Source organism: Mixophyes fleayi, chromosome 6 (assembly GCF_038048845.1).
Source record: "Mixophyes fleayi isolate aMixFle1 chromosome 6, aMixFle1.hap1, whole genome shotgun sequence".
Taxonomy (NCBI): Eukaryota; Metazoa; Chordata; class Amphibia; order Anura; family Limnodynastidae; genus Mixophyes; species Mixophyes fleayi.
In genome coordinates this window covers 200,794,818-200,813,973 of record NC_134407.1, presented here as the reverse complement: position 1 = coordinate 200,813,973, position 19,156 = coordinate 200,794,818, and the positions used below count along the sequence as shown (strand labels likewise).

The window sequence follows — 19,156 nt, the reverse complement described above, 5'->3', positions numbered from 1 at the left end:
CTTTAAGGGGCACATTTATCATTAATCGGCAAAAGTGAGAAATAGTTATCAATCCTTATCGCAAGGATAAGGATTGAACTATTTCTCAAATTTATTAAAAAGGGGTCACAGAAACAGCAGTTCCGATAAACTGCTGTTTCTGTGATAGAAAAAAATCACACTTACCCCACTCTTCGGATGTGCTGTCTCGGGATCTCCTCTTAGTTCCTCTTCTTCATTCAATTGCGCATGTGCACTGCACATGCGCACAAAGTCCCCGCTCTGTCTCTGCAACGATAGTTGCAGAGAGAGCGCGCTGAGTGACAGGGAGGGATCATGTGATCCCTCCACACATGCGCTGTCCAGCTCTGCTCTCCGGAGTAGAGCTGGACATAACGAAGAAGAAAAAGCTTCAGCAACAGTTCCTATGATGTACGCCAGCTTCAGCTGGTACATTTACATAACAAGTTCCCGAAAAATATATTTTTTCGGGACTTGTTAAATGGCGGCCCCGAGCAGTCACCAGACTGTTGTATGGTGACTGCTGGCAAAAACGAAGTGCAGAGAAAATGACTCCTTTTCAAGATTCAACAGTGCGATGGGCCTTTCATAAATGTCAATTTGACACTTCGTTTACCTATTTACACGGTAAGTGCACGATAGTGCACTACTGTGATTTGTTAAATATGCCCCTAAATTACTTTCGTCTTCACCAGGATCTAAACGCAACACTTTTCTGGTCTAATTTTATGTACGTAGTGAGGATAATGGCGTTCATAATGACCTTAAATGTACATGTGTCTCTTCTCTGAAAGTATGCTTGGGTCCTCCAAACATAACATGACCTGAAAATTGTGCCTTGTTTTATATTTTTAATGGGGCACAACTTGCACTTTCCAATAGCGCATTTCTAGGCGGAGAGCGTCTGGCCAACCTGTGGCTCTTCAGGTGTTGTGAGACTACAAGTCCCAGCATGCTTTGCCATCTGGAGAGCTTCAGGATGGCCTGATCTAGACACATAGGTGGTAAACAGTGGCGTTTTGCTCTGCGCATCCTGTCCGCTTAGTGAATGTGGCCTTCTGTAGCCTGACCCACTGCCCACATTGTACTTCTCCCCACCGCTTCATTGTGATTAAAACACAAGGCTCCGCAGCAGCTGCATGTGAAAGAGAGGATGACATGATTGCTGAAGGTTGTCTGTCAACATGCAGATGCGTTTGCAAGTATTGGGTGAATATGACAAGCAGGCATGTCAGAATAACAGACTTCTAACCATATACCTAAACATAATATTGATCTGTAACGAGGGCGAGACATGTTATGTAGAACTGCCGGGGACGTGAAGTTTTGGCATAGAGACAGATTCAGCCCTGCTGATCAGGAATATAATTATCACAAATAATGTCCATCTGCCGCTGGCATTTTATGGAGAGTGCTTGTTCAGTATGTATCCCCCTCGGTGTTCACATTGAAGTGCTGATACACAACTGTGTTCTGGTTTGTTGTAGGAGTTGGGTTTTTGTTTTGTTTGTTTTTTAATACACCTGGTTTGACTTAATTAAGAGCATGGGATTCTGGGAATTTTTCTTGTCTTTTTTCATTTTTTCGATAAAACAGTAAATGTAAAATATTTCATATAGTGACCGTTTACATTGGGGTCTGGTCTCTCCAGATCTTTTTTAAAAGTTCCTTAAGAGAAGAGCCGCAGGTGGCCTAAGCCTGGATATACAGAGAGGGGCTGATGTTGAATGGGGACTATGCCAGTTTGTTTAGCATATAAAAGGTTTTTTCCATACAGCGCATGCGCAGAAATGAAGTCCTGCGCCTACATGCGTATGCCGATTTTGCTTACATCTGACACTGGTGCCTAGCATAGGTCGGGTACAGTAAAGGTGTTTTCATAATTGCAATTAAGGCAGATCCACCCGGAGACGCAGACATGTCTGTCAGTAGTCGTGTTGCTTGCAGGCCTAAGAGCTGGTACAAATACACACTGACGATAATGTTTACCATTCGCTCACACAATCATTTGCACACGAGAAGGATTAAACCAGCACGATTGTTGATGTTTTTGAGATAACATGTCTAAGATTTGATTTTTTATAAACTTTGATATTTGTAATGTTTTATTGACTTCTGTGTTTTTATTTGCTTTTCTATTACAAGCGTATTATCAAATTCACTAGTGTTTGTTTAACTTCACAATAACTATTCCTAAACTAGTGAGTTTTGGCTGATATGTCTGATTATTGGGAATTTTTTTAATGTGAGCTCTTGGAGTTTTAAAGGGTTCACCTATGTTCTTAGATTATATGGAACGATTGTGTGTGTGCTACAAACATTCTCCACCAGTCAATCTAGGAGAATGTAATACTGTTTGTTGCTGTTATGCGCCTAGTGGAAGTGGTGTGCCACGTCTTGTGACCTGGCACCGATCCGGAGGTACAGAGTGTCGTGGCAAGAACTTCGGGAGCCAGTGGTGATGGATGAATTCAGGAGCAGTAGGGTCAAAGTATTAATGATACAAAATTACTGTATCATCGCAATAAATGGAAATAGCTAAATAGTTGATGAAAAAATAAAATTAAAAATAAGTACACATTGCTAAGGGAATAAATTGACCAATGAAAACATAAAGAATATAATCAGGTAACCTAATCTAATGAATTCAAATTGGTTAGACTAGGTAAACTATCGATGAGCTTATGCTCTGAGTCTTTTCAGGTAGACTATAGTTTGGGAGCTTTCTTACGAAGAAAATTGTGTAAGAGTAAATTGTACACATGTCATGGAAGTTAAAGAGAGAATATGAAAATGTAATATATTAAATATAGTTAAATAATATATTGTTTCTTCAATGTACATACTATAAAAGTAAATATGAACATGCACTGGAAATAAGTAATGAAATATAGTAGTAATTAGAAATGATGTCAAGTTGGTTTAACCAAAATGTTTTGTAAATAAGAAGTAGATACAGTAGTGGATAATAAAATAACGAAACCCCAAAAATTAAATAGAAAGTTAAATAAATAGCAAAATGATACAAAGTATGGCAGAAGGACTGGCTGTGCAAGTTTTTTTGTTTAGGAAGTGATTCGTCGCAGGTTAGAGGCTTCCTCGTTGGTTTCATTCTGTAAGAAATTATAAGTGTAGTATTTAAAGCGCGAGTATATTTGAAATATATGAATGTTCTCCTCAATACGGCTTATGTCGTTGTGCGTGAGGGAAATGATGACGGAGGATTTTTTAATGTTCTCTCGTTGTTGTTGTTGTTTGTTGTTGGTCCAATGAGCATTTTCTCATCTGTTCCGTGTTTTGTGGGGCAAGTCGTATGGAAGAGACGAGATATGTCCTGGGGAGGCTTTCGTTGCCTCCATTAGCACTGACAATAACAATTCTCTCACACGTATGAAATGGCCCTTTCTCTGCTGTAGTGAGGGGAAAAGTGGACTTGATGGCCGCTTACAGAAGCGACATGGAAAGAGACGCGGTGATCAGACATTTCTCGCTAAGTGGTTCTAACAGTCTACAGTATGGCACCGCTTGAATTAATAGTAGATTGTTGGCATATATTCTATGCGCTAAATAAAAAAATTATATATAAAAAAAAGCCAACAACTTTGTATTTAAATAAAAGAGAATGTACATCTTCCCTAAATAGTTATTTTGCATTGCAGGTGGTTACTAGAGGTTTTATTTTTGTGGACTTTACTTGAATTATTACTATGATTATTATCATTTATTTATAAGGCACCACAAGATTTCTGCAGCGTCATACACAATACAAATAATTGACCAAAAAGGATGAAACAGAACAGATCAAAAAGAGAGAGTAAACCAAGACTCCGGAAGCTTCAGGCAGAGAAATTCTAGAGAAGTTGGAGCAGAAGAAATGTTGCGGAGACAGGAGGGAAGAGCTTGTGAGAGCAGACGGACAGCAGATACAACGGGAGTCATGGGAGGAGATAAAGCGCAGGAGGAGCGAATAAGGGCTGGGAAGAGGGAGGGGAGGAGAATGAGCATTGGGAGAGGATTAGGTGAAAGGCTGGTAGGCTTCGAAGAAGAGATAAGTCTTCAAGTGCCCGTTTCAAGGAGCAGAAGTTAGGGGACAGTCGGATGGACAGTGGGAGATCATTCCAGTGAAGCGGGGCGGCTCTGGAGAAATCTTAGATTTGGGAAAGCGATATGCTGATTAATGTGAAGGAGAGGCGACGGTCATTGGCCGAGCATAGGGAGTGGGAGGGAGCAAGGATGGAGATGAGGATGGGGGAGATAAGGGGCAGCTGTGTGGTAGAGGCCTTGTAAGTGATAGTGAGTAGCTTGAAAAGAATTCTGTAGGGGAAGGGGAGCCGGTGTAAGGCAAGACAGAGAGGGGAAGCAGAAGAATAGCGGCCATACGTTTTTTTTTTTTTTTTGGCATGAAAAGTTTGTGTTCATGAAAGCTGGTTAATACTGCGTTATAACGCCAATCCTGATAGTTGCTGAGGATACTAGTTGCCTTATATGCAAGCTGTGAGGCACAGTGTAGACCAAGAGTGGATAATTTGATTGTATTACTACCTCTTTCTGTAAATTCAAGGCCATCCTGAGGCTTTCCTATAAACAATGGTTTGTACTTGTTATATATTATGCAGTATAACCTTGATTGAATTCTATAATATCAGCTTTACCACTGGTTCACTTAATATACATGATACAATCCAACAGCAACAGTAAATATGCCTTGGGTGTTGCTCTCTAGATAGCTGAGGACTCCAGATATACAGCTTCTTTTAATTAACTATTTCTCAAACCAGCTTCTGATTTGTCAGTGTAGAGCATTATGTACTCCCGGTTTAGTTAGTTTTCCATTTCCTCGTTCACTTGGATCAGATTTCATTTTTAATCCTCTTCAGTATTTGTTCTCGCTGGTGTTTGTATCTTCCCTCACTCGCAGTCATCTGTAGGCAACCAAGTAACTGGATACAGATTGTATTTATGTTTACATATATTTACCTTAGGAAAGTACTATAGAAGCACAGAAGATTAAAGCGACAGCATGTCAGTAGTGTTTACCATTATTCTGCCCTGCCAGAGATGGCCCAATCGTTATTTCCATTCATTTGCCCAGTTCTATGTTACAACACAGGCTGAAACCGGAAAGGGTGTACCAGGCTGATAAACGGTGTGGTTGGATGTGATGACAACATGCCCAGGAGGGTCTCTGTTTTCAGTATGTGCAGTGTCATCCTGGAAATGTACATCTAACTGTAGTGATCTTCTTCTTTTTTTTTTTTTTTTAATTCTAAACCATTTAGTATATATTCATAAGTTATGCAAGTAGCCTGACTGGGCCAATCCGCAATCATCCACTAAGCGGAAACATTGATATATGTGTAGTGGGTGCTGCCAGAACACGATGGAAACCCCTTCATACAATCTACTAAACAAAACCACAAAAATATTCTTATACCTCTCTTTAAACATAAGTAAATGTCACTTAAACCAGAGTACCATTCATGGAGGGCATATACCACAATCTGCAGGAATTCCCTGACTCTCGGCCCGTCTGGGACGTTGTGCTCTTGTGGGATTGGGGGTTTCCTCAGTGAAAAATCTGTGCAATGTATGAAGCCCTCATCACATAATACACATGCAGAGGCTCAGTACAAACATGGTTGGGGGACAAGCCTCTTTGTCGTACTGGTGGTTGGTAGTCTTCATTTCCCTGGATTCTCAGTGGCGAGTTACACAGACATTGAATGTTCCGTTCTAGAACTATGGAATCTCAACTTTGCCCTTTTGTCATTCCGGAGTTTAAAGGAAATGTATTTGTTCCATAATTGTTCATCAACTTATAGATCTGAGTCCTTAAAGCCAACTTATAGATCTGAGTCCTTAAAGCCATCAAAGTAAACCAAATTGAGAGAAACTGTGTGTGAGATAACATTCATTTTCAACCTCTTTTGGAGATACTGGTTATGAATGTTCCAGGTCCCAGCTGCATCTACCATTCCGCTTGTGGCCGTAACAACTTACTCTATTAAAAGACTCCATGTATATAACTTATCCTGCCTGTAGTTGAGATGGGTAAGCTGCTCCAGGATGAAATAAATGGATATTGTACAAGCAGCGAGCAGATGGAGGTAGGGACCATTCATGCTTGATATGAAATGGAGTTAAATGTTTTATGTTTAATCCACTGGAAACACTGACACAAGAACAGCTTGTTCTTCTGGGAAAAAGTAAAAGTTGACAATTTTATCATTAGCGTGGTTTTAATTAAACTTCCTGAGCAGCTGGTCCAACCGGTGGACCTTATTTTCCACCATATTACCTTGGGCTCCTGAATCAAATTGACAGATAAGTGTATTTTCCCTATTACTTTCTGTCTAGTGTGTAACTGTCATTGTTATCTGCCAGGTCCTTACAAAGCAGCAACGCTATAGAGATTTCTGTGATGACATTTTGTACTAAGCACCAAGATTTCCATGGCATAATCCTGATCGGCCAACAAGCCTGTCTATTATAATATTTACTAATCTATTCCATCCCATTGGGTTTTGCCTTTAAATTACCTGTTTAAATATGGCTGAGAAAATCGCAGAAAACTGTTGATTTGACAAAACTGGACTTTCATACTTTTACCCTTTGTGCTCAAGAGCACAGGTCTAGGAAGCTGGCCAAGAGGTACAGAGGGTGATGGAATAATAGAATGAGAACACGCGGAAAGAACTCATGGGAACTTACATCCTATAGGGAAGGAGAAGACACAAATAGGGTGGTACTAAGTGGGGAGTCGAGACAAAGGAGTTAGGAGGAGGGCTGGTGGGCTTGAATAAAAACATTTATTTTAAGGGCACCCTTAAAGACTTGGAGAATCTGATAGGTACCAATAAAACAGACGGGTGTGAACGAGCCCTTAAGCTTCTCGCATACTCTTAGAAAAATGTGTGTATCAAACAGGATGATGGTTTACCCAAACGTCACAAATTGTGCTACCTCCATCAATATTTCTTCTCTTATGCCTGGTCCTCTCCCCACTTCCACCTTTAAAGGTGTTTGCATTTCGGCGTCCTCGTGCAGTTTAAGAGCTGAACACAAAACATTTAAGAATAAACAGTATACATTTGTTCATGGACTCAAAAACGATGTCAGGTCTCGTGTAAATATTTTTGGTACCTCTATACTCTGAAAAGCCAACTTTAAAATTTAAATTTAGGATAAATATTTTGTGTAGCACTGTTTACATTGATGTAACTTGGTGACTAATCATGCTAAAGGGTAATTTTGTACCTAATTTTGCCCCCACCCATTAACGTCCATAGATTAAAAATATATTTCTTACATTATCCCACCCAAAGAAATCTTTATCTTGTAACAATAAATTTGCATACAAAATGTCTCCATTCTTTGGAATTGTTTTGTGTCTATAGGACTAAAATGAGAGAGACTGGCATTAATATCCTTCCAAGTTCAACCAATGACACCTCTTGGGCCCATATCTGCATAGTATATATGTCGTGTGTCAGCATTTTTGCACCACTGTGGTGGATTTTTAAAATGGTTTTAAAATGTCAGAGGTCTTGGAGACTGTTCTCTCTGATCTTACTCCACTATGCTACAAAAATGATGGTGTCATTAGCTGGGGAATACAAGCATTACTCAGAGTTCCCAAGTTTCTGGCTCCATCCTGTGGACTGTGTAACAGTATCTGTCACAGAATCGCCGCGCGGTGACTGAAGTGAAGATCACAATCTCTGCACTGTGCACATTTTTTTTTTTTTATCAAGCTCTCTTTATCAGTCGTTTGTTTTGGCAAGACATGAGGTGCACTCGGAATTCTCGACTCAGGCTCCTTGTAAAATGTCTGTTCTTATAGATGATTCACATAGTACATGAATAGGATTGTCACAGCCAGTGTGGCACAGTGGTTCTGCAGATATCTGATTCACGTGACAGAAGTGAAATCTGGATGGAATTGATGTTTTGCTAGATAGCATATGTCACAGGAACAGCCTGCTGAGGCTCTCCATGCATAGAATTGATCAGGATAATGTCACATTGGGACACTTGCCTGTAGGTACGCACTTGTCTGTTACATGTATTGAATAACTGGAAAGATAATTTCCATGTCACGCACTCAGCAGATCTATACGTTATCTCTCCATCTCAGATTAGATTGACTGCGATCATGTTGTAGACAGGGACATCTTAACAACATTATGGGCCCCCGGACAAAGCAGTACACTGGGGCCCCTAGATATAGATATAGATATATAGATGTATACAGATACAGATATAGATATATAGAGATAGATAGATGTACTTGCTCAGTGACCCTTGTAGGTTTTTTTTTGCAGGTTTTTTATTTTGCAGGATTATTTATTCTCATTAAGAGCAGTGCCTATGGGGCCCCCTAGCCCGTGGGGCCCCCAGGCAGCTGCCCATCGTGCCCAATGGAAAAGATTGCCCTGGTTGTAGACACATAATATGTGGTCATACACCCAAATGTCTTGTAATGACATGTAAACGTGTTTGGAGTGTAATCAGATTCATACTGGTGCTGGGGAATGTGCCATAATACGGTTATAATTGCTGTGTAGTCACCTCTCACTAGTACGTACTGGCTGAAAGGGAATTACTGCTTCTCTTCCCTACTGATTTCTTCATTATCTGAGCAATTGGGATATTATTATAATGTAACATTTATATAGCTCTAGCATACCTCCATGGAGTAATGAAACAAGATTAGGAATACAAGAAGTATGTGCCCTAACATGGTACCTAGCATAATTAAAAAATGCGTGTGTGTTTAAATATATATATATATATATATATATATATATATATATTTCCTAGAGATGTGGTTTTGCTTCTAAACCATGTTTTTGTGGTTTTGGCTTTGGATCTGGTTGTAATTAAAAATAGGTAAAATAAAGTCATTTTTTTCTCTCGGGATAATGCGACCACAATTGTTTTAAGATCATAGTGGGAAGTAATATATAATATATAGTGGGAAGTATCTCGGGATAATGCAACCACAATTGTTTTAAGATCATAGTGGGAAGTAATAATTGAACAAAATTATACAAATGTATAATAAATAACAACTATACAATCCTATATTACTATTTATAGTATTAACATTTTCTAATCCTTTTCAGTCTATTTTCTAATGATCCCTTCACAACTATCCCAATTATCACCAATTTTGGGCAAAGTCTGCAGCGAGTTTTCTTAATGAAGAATTTTGTAACTTTGCCATTATTGCAGTTGCTTTGTCCCATTCAGTTGCAACAATAATTAAACTGAATAGTGTAGATATCTCCCTTTCATTATACCCAAACCTCCTTCACGTGTTCAAACTTACCATTACTGTAATTGAACAAGTAAATGACCACACGGATACAATGTAAATGTCTAACGTTCCAAGTTTAGTGTGTGCGTAGCGTTTCAACATTTTTATTTCTTGCACCTTACACTAAATTTTTTGTTGCTTAATTTACCTAACGGTCTCTCTTCAGTTGGTGGCACGGCAGATAACGTTTTATTTTTCAGCCACTGTCTCTGAATGTCGAAAATCTCCAGATAAAACCCTCACACGCAAATACTCAGTTTTAAATGTAGCTGTCACTGAATGACCCTCTGTAGGTATTGTAAGTATTGCAAAAAATAGAAAAAGTTTAGAATATATAGCGATATTTTTGGGGTACTCACACGCAAACACCCAGTTTTTTTTCAAAATTAGCTCAGATGTCACTGCCCAAAGATTCAAGATTACTTTCACTAGGAATATTACAATTTTAAAAGAAATAAATAGTTGTTTTTTTTTGGGGGATTTGGCTGCTAAGTTATATATATATATATATATATATATATATATATATATATATATATATATATATATATATATATATATATATATATATATATATATATATATGATCTCTATCTATATCATGATAACAAATGATTTTATCCCACAAAAAGTCTTTATTTATCCTACGCTACATAAACAAAAAGACGGCATTGTTACATTTAATTTCCTGCTCCTCTTGGAGCTTAGTGTCCCTTTAAATATAGGGTTATGTTTGCTGGGCAACCTGTTATAAACATTTAGGGGCATATTCACTTCAATTCGAACATGGCTTCGATGTTCGAATGCCCATGTTGTCGCCTTTTTTGCTAAGGAGTCTCCACTCCTGCATCCCTTTAAGGGATGACAGGGAATAGGAGCAGAGATTTCAGTCAGGACATCTCTGCGGACTGTTCCAGAGGCACATGGCGGCACCTTGCACTGATATAAACCTCCCTCTACATGTGAAGTTAATGCTGTCCTCTGTTCCACGGAGTAAGACTTGCTGGGTGTGTGCTTCTACTGTGTCTTATGTACAGTCTTGTGCAGCGGTCAGTCTCGCTTTCTCATTCAGGGATAACGCGACCACAATTGTTTAAGATCATAGGGGCACATTTATCAATCATCGGCAAAAATGAAAAATAGTTATCAATCCTTATCGCATGGATAAGGATTGAACTATTTCTCAAATTTATTAAAAACGGATCACAGAAACAGCAGTTCCGATAAACTGCTGTTTCTGTCATAAAAAAATTACACTTACCACTGCCTCTTCAGAACGCAATGTCTACGGATCTCCTCCAGATCTTCTTCATTTTTCTTTACTCTGGAACTGCACATGCGCAAAAAAACATCCCCGCTCTGTCTCTGCAACTATAATTGCAGAGAGAGCGGTGAGTGACAGGGAGGGATCATGTGATCCCTCCACACATGCGCTGTCCAGCTCTGCTCTTCGGAGCAGAGCTGACGGCCCTGAAATCTGACGTACATTATCAAGACAAGTTTCCGAAAAAAAATGTTTTTTCAGAACTTGTTAGATTGCGGCCAGGAGCAGTCACCATACTGTTGAATGGTGACTGCTCCCAAAAATAAAGAGGAGTGCAAAGCAGCAGATATCCACGATATCTGTTGCGATGCACCTTTCATAAATATGCGGAGGACACAGAGGGACCTTCATTTCCCGGTAAGAGCACTATCGTGCCTTCTTAAATATGCCCCATAGTGCGAAGTAGCAATATATTAAGACTAAGGTAGAAAAACTACAGGGATAGCAACTTAAGACATTGAATTGAACACAATGATAAAAATGTATAATAAATAGTAACTATACAATCCTCAAAGCGTCATCATCACGGAGGAATTTGACCATCTCTCCAAGCAGGGTAAAGCCTCTTCTCTTATGCCTCTAAATGGGACAAATGCTGTGGCTCTCAAATTTCCTTTTTTTTTTTTAAACATTTTTATTGAGTTTTACCAAGGTAAATACAGCATAACAAACTCTAAAATTTAAATTTTCAGCTATTGTAATAAATAATGTTTCCATGGTCTCATGTACAAGAGAAGACTTATAATGTCATGCCTACTCGCAGATGTTGCACGTGCTGTAAATCTGATGACATGTGGACGATCGTGGGATTTGTGTCCAGTCAGGACTCTGCTGATTAGGAAAATGCGGCTCAGTTCATTTCCCTTTCATTCATTGTATGTTGCCTTTTTCCCCCCCAGAGGCCATTTCATACAGCAGTTGGTGCCATCTGTCCCTGCAGTCCTCCATAGGTCTCTGCATAACACGCCTATGAGATTATCTAAATTGCTTCTGCTAGACCTAGATTTAAGGAAGTGCATATTTACCTTTAAGTTGTACACAGTGTGTCCTGGTATCCGTCTGCCGACCGTGGCCACGTCTTTTGCTTTCTAGGTCCTCTGCTTATCTATGTCCACAAGTATCTTCTGGGTACAGCTAATAGTTGACGCTTTTGTCTGTGTTTTAGGGTCACGTGGGATCATAAGGGGGATAACATGCTTTTGGATTTTATTACTAGCAGGTTAATAGGATTGATAGATCTATACATTAGCGGCCCTTATCTGTTTCTCTTACTGCCATGTTTTCTCTGCATGATCACATCTGTGGCCATCTTCCTGCTATTGATCCATAGGTAAAACATACTTGGACGTCCCTTTACCCTGGCTGTTAATTGCAATGGATTAAAAAAATGTGTAGATATTTGTCGCCGGTGTCGGATCAGAGGTCGGGAGTGGTTTGGGGATTTTTCGCTTGTAGCCTCAGTCGTTTATAGTTATGTACATGGGAATTACAGGGTTTGCCCATCTACCAAAACTCAAATTGAATCTCTTACAAATGCCCTTCTGTGAATTCAGGTCAAATCCTAGGAACAGATAATATGAACATTTCTGCCAGATGGCAGAAATACGTGGCAGAAAATGCAGATTTATTTAATAACCGTTGCAGGAGAATTGTTAGAGGTCAGTAGATTACCACCAAAAACCACCAGAGCCTGGGCAAACCCTTTAATTTTAGTTTTTTTTCCCTTCTATTATGGATACATGAGAATATGTTTGAGAACTATGGTTGTGTTTGATGCATGTATGGTCCTGTGACCAGGACTGGGCAACATGGGCTGAAATATAGAGAATCACGAGGAGCTCAGTGACCAGTCCCTCTAGTGACCTACATTTTATGGACAAAGGTATTCGGACGCTTGACCATTACACCAACAGGGACTGTAATGATATTGTATTCAAATACATATACACTGGGGCACAGTCATGTTGGAATAGAAAAGGGCCTTCCCGAAACTATTGCCACGAAGTTGGAAGCATAGCATTGTCCAAAATGACTTGGTATGCTGAACCATTAAGATTGCCCTTCACTAGAGATAAGGGGCCTAGCCCAAACCCTGAAAAACAGCCCCATACTGTTATCCCTCCTTGCTTACATTAATGACAGTGGAAGTTCGGAATTCTGCAGCTATGGAACCAACAGAGCTTTGGCGACTTTTATGTACCATGCGCCTTAGCAGTCGTTGACCCTGCTCTGTGATCTTACGTGGTTTATCGATTCGTGGCTGAGTTGCCGTTGTTCCTAAACGCTTCCACTTTCTAATAATATCACTTAGACCATGGGATATAGAGCAGGGATGAAATTTCTTGAACCGTCTTATAGCAAAGATGGTATCCTATAACAGTACCACGCTTGTAGTCACTGAGCTCTTCAGAACGACCCATTTTGTATCACAAATGTTTGCAAAAGGAGACTGCACAGCTTTGTGCTTGATTTTATACACCTCTGGTAATGGCTCTGATTGAAACACCTCAATTCAATAGTTAACAGGTGTGGCCAAATACTTATGTCCTTCTAGTGTACGCCACTGTTCTACAGAACTAGAGTACATATCACCATGTCAGGCAGACCTATATTGTTTTTCTACCCAAGCTTACGATAATCATCCCTTTAATACAAATGTTTGAAGGCTTACTAGAAGTATTTTACTTGAAACGGTCTCCCAGGCCAAATGTTACAGACTATGACAGGTCTTGAATCCTGTCTAGAGTAATACACTCCCCATAGTACCCCCAGAATTGCTGGCACTGTCTACACTGTATCAGATGTGAGTGCATCATACACAAGCATAAAAAGCCATAAGCTTTTAGATATAAACTTATTATTGATACAAGATGTTAATTCACATTGGATCACACAATTCACCACTCGCTCTAAATTTGCAGAATCATCCTATGTCATTTCAGTGTCATTTTCTTACAGTATCGTATAATCAACTGGAGACATGAATTTTCAATAAAAACAAAAAGAGTATTGAGATCCATTTTAAGAAAAATTGCAAATTACTGTGAACTTCTCTGCTGCCTTCTGCTAGAAAATAAGTCATGTTAACATTTTACTAAACCGTAAGATCTGGAGATCTGAGATAAGTGACGTTGGTGCAGAATTTTGCCCCATTTATATTTCTCAATGGAACAGACTGTTTCACAGAGGTGCAATTGGGGTTCTTTGCCATTTACTGGATAAAGTAAATTCTGCTTTTTGCAGACTTGATAGCCTGTTAGTAGACCTGGGAGGATGATGGTGTCTGCTCATTATGTTCTGGGGGCTGAGCAGGGCCGGATTAACCCTAGGGCTAACTGGGCTACAGCCCAGGGGCCTCGGCCATCCAGGGGGGCCCTTTAAAGTGCTCAGCAGCAGTATTGATCGATCGGGGGCGCCCACGGTGGCGATCAGTGCTGCTGAGCACTTTCACTGCGGCCCTTCCCCGGCGTGCCTCCATTCCCTTAATCCGGCCCTGGGGCTGAGGTATAATTTGGTAGGAGCCCGTGTAGAACAAGATGCAGTGAGGCTAACCCCAGTTTCCCTGTGTACTCTAATGCAGTGAATATTCTGTTTAATAATATTGACATTTTGGCTGTTCAGGTGCAATACTGTTACTTTTTACTTTGCTTAGGTTAACTGTTAGTGGGTTTTCGTACCATATTTTCAACCATAAAGGAGCAGAATAAAAAAGCTTTTTGCATAACATTATTGTATTAATTGGGATGTAAATTTTAAAAATATCTGATATCAGTGGACATCTCCAAGTTCTCTAGTCTCTCTGTATTACCTGTTGTTTTTGTACAATGTAAATTGTTTTTTACAATGACCTATGTTAATTCTATATATAGGGATTCCCAAATCTAATCTGAATTCATCATGAGCCGCAGTAAGCAATAAACGCCTCTATTAATCTGTTGCGGTGCGCAGGAGTGAGAGAATTACTGGGCTGTGAGGTGTGACCGCGCATAATATTCTTCCTCTACGGGTTACATACACATTGATTTTATCAGCTGTCCCCAGGCAGAGGAGTTTTTACTGACTAAGGAAACTCATCATCTGCTTGGAATAAGAATGAAGTGTCATTCATAAGAATGCAATAAGCTTATAGAGTTCAGTCTGGTACATCGGACCCCTCCGCGTCTGGCATTAATGCGGGGGAGTGACTGCTCTTTTTATTATGACTAATATTAGAATATAATAATTATGCTTCTCAGCTAAGCCTTTATATTCTGGCTTTGGCAATACCTGCTAAAAATCACACTGGTCTTTTTATCACATTAAAATAAAGCTTTTATCTAGCTATAGAAGCTTGTAACGTTCCTAAAATTTCAGTAGCCAAAAATATCTTCTTTTATACACTAATAGAGTGTGCGTTGAAACTGTACCCCTACAATGAGTGACATAAACTTTATTACGATAGTACAGTATTTCTCAACCCCAGTCCTCAGGACCCACTAACAGTGCAAGATTGCCAGGTGACCAGTGAAATAATTATACCACCTGCTACACTGTGTCAGTCAGTAATGAATACACCTGTGCTCCAGCAAGGAGATATAGAAAACATGTACTGCTAAGGCAGTGTTGGCTAACCTGTGACACTCCAGGTGTTGTGAAACTACAAGTCCCAGCATGCTTTGCCAATATATAGCAGCCTATTGCTGGAAGGGTATGCTGGGACCTGTAGTTTTACAACACCTGGAGTGTCACAGGTTAGCCAACACTGTGCTAGGGGGTCCTGAGGACTGGAGTTGAGAGAGACTGCGCTAGTAGAATACTCCTGGATAGATCGCCTTCCTCATATCATACAGCGTCAGGAGCAGCCTTCTAAACACTATTCACCTGCAATAATGACGCTCTATAGTCCGCACTGCAAGGAGAGTAGAACGCTTAATGTTCTCCTCGGCTGCAGATATTAACAAAGACTAACTCTCCCTGCCCCACAGAATAATCGCTTCAGCACAATGTTACACAGAATTTCTGCCTGACTGACTGCCAATCTCCTGCACTGGGTTGTCTAAAGCATTGCTGTGTCACTTTTATTAATTACAGCGCATTTGGCAGTGAACACTGCAAGGAGATGATGATTCACAGACAGAATGAGGCATTTTCTTCATTAGAATCTCTCTGTGCCATCTGTCACATATTTAAACGTGAGATATTCTGCCCTGGCAAAATGTATTGGGATAAACGGATCCCTTGTCTGTCTGCGAATTGCCGGCTCATGGAAATTTTAGGGGAAAAGTTTTTTTTTAAAAAAAATCATTGGATGCAGAGAGCAAATTTTTTTTAATATCAAGATAAAGTTGTCAAAACTGTATGGTCTCACTTGAAGGTGCAATCTCGTGTCAAAAAATAAATAAATGTGTTTCTTTAACATCACAAAGTAGACCGATCATTTTGTACATTTTTTGTTATTTTTGATTGATGTGATTTCCATGGCAACCACAGTCACGTGACACATGTAGTAAGCAGATAGGCTTTGGAACACCCCACTTATCACCATGCCCTCGCTCCCTTTTTTCTGTCAGCATTTGATCACAGAGGAGCTTTATGACTGACTGGCTCAGGGATCAGATTACACTTCCATTTATGAGACACAATCAGCCATTTCAGACATCTTAAAATTTCTCCCTAACAGATCAACTTTGCAAAGAGAAGACTGAGTTACAGGAAAATGAACACTTAACGGGCAAAATTTGCTGTTTAAATAAAATGTGGGATTGCATATTTAAATGTCAGAAAAGTTTTGTTTACCATTGTCATTTAGTATTTAAAGTTGCCCTCTGTATACTTGCCATATTTCTGTGGAAGTCTATTTCATATCTCAGCTGTGGAGTGAGGCTTTTGTTACACCCTTAACTAGTTTACAAATCGGTTACAAAAAATATGTCTTCCTGTGCTTACAGACCCTAATATGACAGCACAGACTGGGATTGTGCTTTGTGATTTGCCTGTTTGTAACTTGCAGTGTTATATTGGTGCAGGCAAACTTTTCATGTCTTAGAAATGTACTTCTTATTAAATGTGTTGGTGTATGAAATTACATTACAATGTTTATCATTTATTGTCATATGGAATTTAAAAAATGATTCTGAACATTCTACAAGGACCCCCCTTAGTACATTATCTTCATCTTTCTTTGTTTTCATTTTGCAGTTTGCTGTTTTGTGGTCCACAAGAGGTGCCATGAATTTGTTACTTTTACCTGCCCTGGGGCGGACAAAGGACCGGATACAGATGTAAGTACTGTCCAGCTGATTGTCCATGATGGCAGACTGTCATCTAACCTGTTTGTGTACACTGCTTTGTGCCAAATGTTTGTAGGAGGATAAGACTGTGACATTCCGTCACTAAGGCTTTAATTATTGACGTCTTTCCCTATCTTGCATAGCTCTTTCATTGTTAATCGTTTCACATTTAATTTCCAATTAAGCATAAATTTTCCCCTTACCACCTAGCTTTCCTTAAGACGGCTTCATGTGGTTTCCTATTTGCTATTAAATATAATAATAATTTTAAGAGCTATGTTGTACCCCTTTAATCTCCAGCGTCTCTTCTGGATTGGTGTATTTTCTATCATGATAGGGTGGGGGGGTTGAAGCCAGTTTGGAAACTACAATACAATTTGAAGAGTTGATGCTGCCAACATATTTCTGTAAACTTGTCTAATAAACATCATTCTTCAAGTACTTGGCTCTTAGGGTTTCATCCAGTAGAACAGGGGGCAGGTACTTACCACTCTGTATCTAGCGTAGAGTCATGCGAAAATCTGTGAGGGGCTTAAAATCCTAAACCATTTTCTAAAACTTAACAACTTGACTTGCTATTAGCTCCTAAATCAATGACAATGGGATGAATAAGAAAGACAGGGATCCAGATTTGGGTGATATGATGTTTATCAGGCAATGTGTAGCTGACTCACGATTACACCTCTGTATTTTATCTAAAATAACATATTATCTACAATATCAAACAGAAAAGGCATTGCAGCAAATAGTGTTTAACGTCATTCCTTTGACTGTAGTGTAAATATCACAGCTTTGTCAGGAAGGTTTGTTCCGTGCTATATGGACACTATACAATATGTACAAGCAAAGCTGTACAATAAAGTATACACTTATTTTCTATGACTGATCTATCATTTGTACCAAGTGTAATCTTGAACATACTTAACTAGCAGTTTTCCAGAAGACTTCTACACAGAGTTTCCAACTCGGAGACGTTCTAATTAGTCCTATTCTAGTGCTCACATCATTTTTATTTATCTAAAGTGCTTCGGCTAATCCTACTACACCAAAGTTTTATCAAGTAACCCGGCCCGTGACTGTATAGTATAGAAGGAGCAATTTAGGAGACTGCCCTTCTTCACACATCTTTCACCAGTTTATACATTGATCAGGCGCAGCAATAAAACCACCCGCCTAATATTGTCCCCCATCGTGCCCCCAAAACAGCTCTGACCCACCGATGCATGGACTACACAAGACCTCTGAAGGTGTCCTGTGGTATCTGGCACCAAGACGTTAGCAGCAAATCCTTAAAGTCCTGTAAGCGGTGAGCTGGGGCCTCCATGACTTTTTTTTTTCCAGCGCATCCCACAGATGCTCGATCGGATTGAGATCTGGGGAATTTGGAGGCTAAGTCAACACCTTGAAGTCTTTGTCATGTTCCTCAAACCATTCTTGAACAATTTTTGCAGTGTGTCAGGGTGCATTGTCCTGCTGAAAGAGGCCAGAGCAAACCTGGCAAGACTTTCCACTCAGTAAAATTTTAGTGATTTCTTTTAATTTAAACAACTTAACTTTAACCCCCTCACCACCTGCTGTTCTTGTGAGACCCCACTGCCAGTAGTAAAGACAGCGGGTGTATAAAGTAATAGGGTGGTAGACACACAAGCGGTTTTGTAAGCTGGAATGTGCCGGTCGTGTCAGAAACGTCATGGAGAGGCGAGAGAAGCTGCGTCCTGTGATTAGTTACCGCTGACTGTCTTGCGGCTGGCAGGCTGATTCATTTCTGTAGGATGAGAGCCAGAAGGTTCATTTATCACCCAGGGAGTAGATCTATTGGGGGGAAAGGAGAATGTTTTCTAATTAGGAAGTGGCCTGAAGTCTAAATCATGTTTGTCATTGTCTGGACTGGCAGCTGTCACAACACTCGTTAAGCTTCTGGAAAGAGACAGGTATATTATCTAATAAGGCATGCCCATGACTGTGGGTCTTGTCTGTGTACGGCGGATCTCCACAAGAGAGGGCTCTTGTTTCCAGTGACCAGGATTGTTTTTTAAAGGGAATTTATACTTCTAGACTACTCTACAAACAGTATGTTTGTTTTTTTTATATCAAGATATATTATAGCATTTTCTAAATGTCTGCTAAAGGACAGTGTGCCAGGTAATACTTCATACTTACCAGGACAGTGGATTAAAGTTCAGTTTGCATTCTTGCTTAGATAATATAAAATGACAATAAGGGCTGTTTATACATCATCAT

At 39.7% G+C, this 19,156-nt stretch overlaps 1 protein-coding gene across 3 annotated transcripts in view; it reads left to right on the top strand.

Annotated features, from left to right (window-relative positions):
• The window catches only part of PRKCA (protein kinase C alpha), a 229,764-nt gene that overhangs the window by 56,056 nt on the left and 154,552 nt on the right, over nt 1-19,156 (top strand). For all 3 annotated transcript variants that reach the window (XM_075178035.1, XM_075178034.1, XM_075178036.1), the window contains exon 3: nt 16,824-16,906. In XM_075178035.1, coding sequence (XP_075034136.1) covers nt 16,824-16,906 — 83 coding nt within the window. The remainder of the gene's footprint in view (nt 1-16,823; nt 16,907-19,156) is intronic.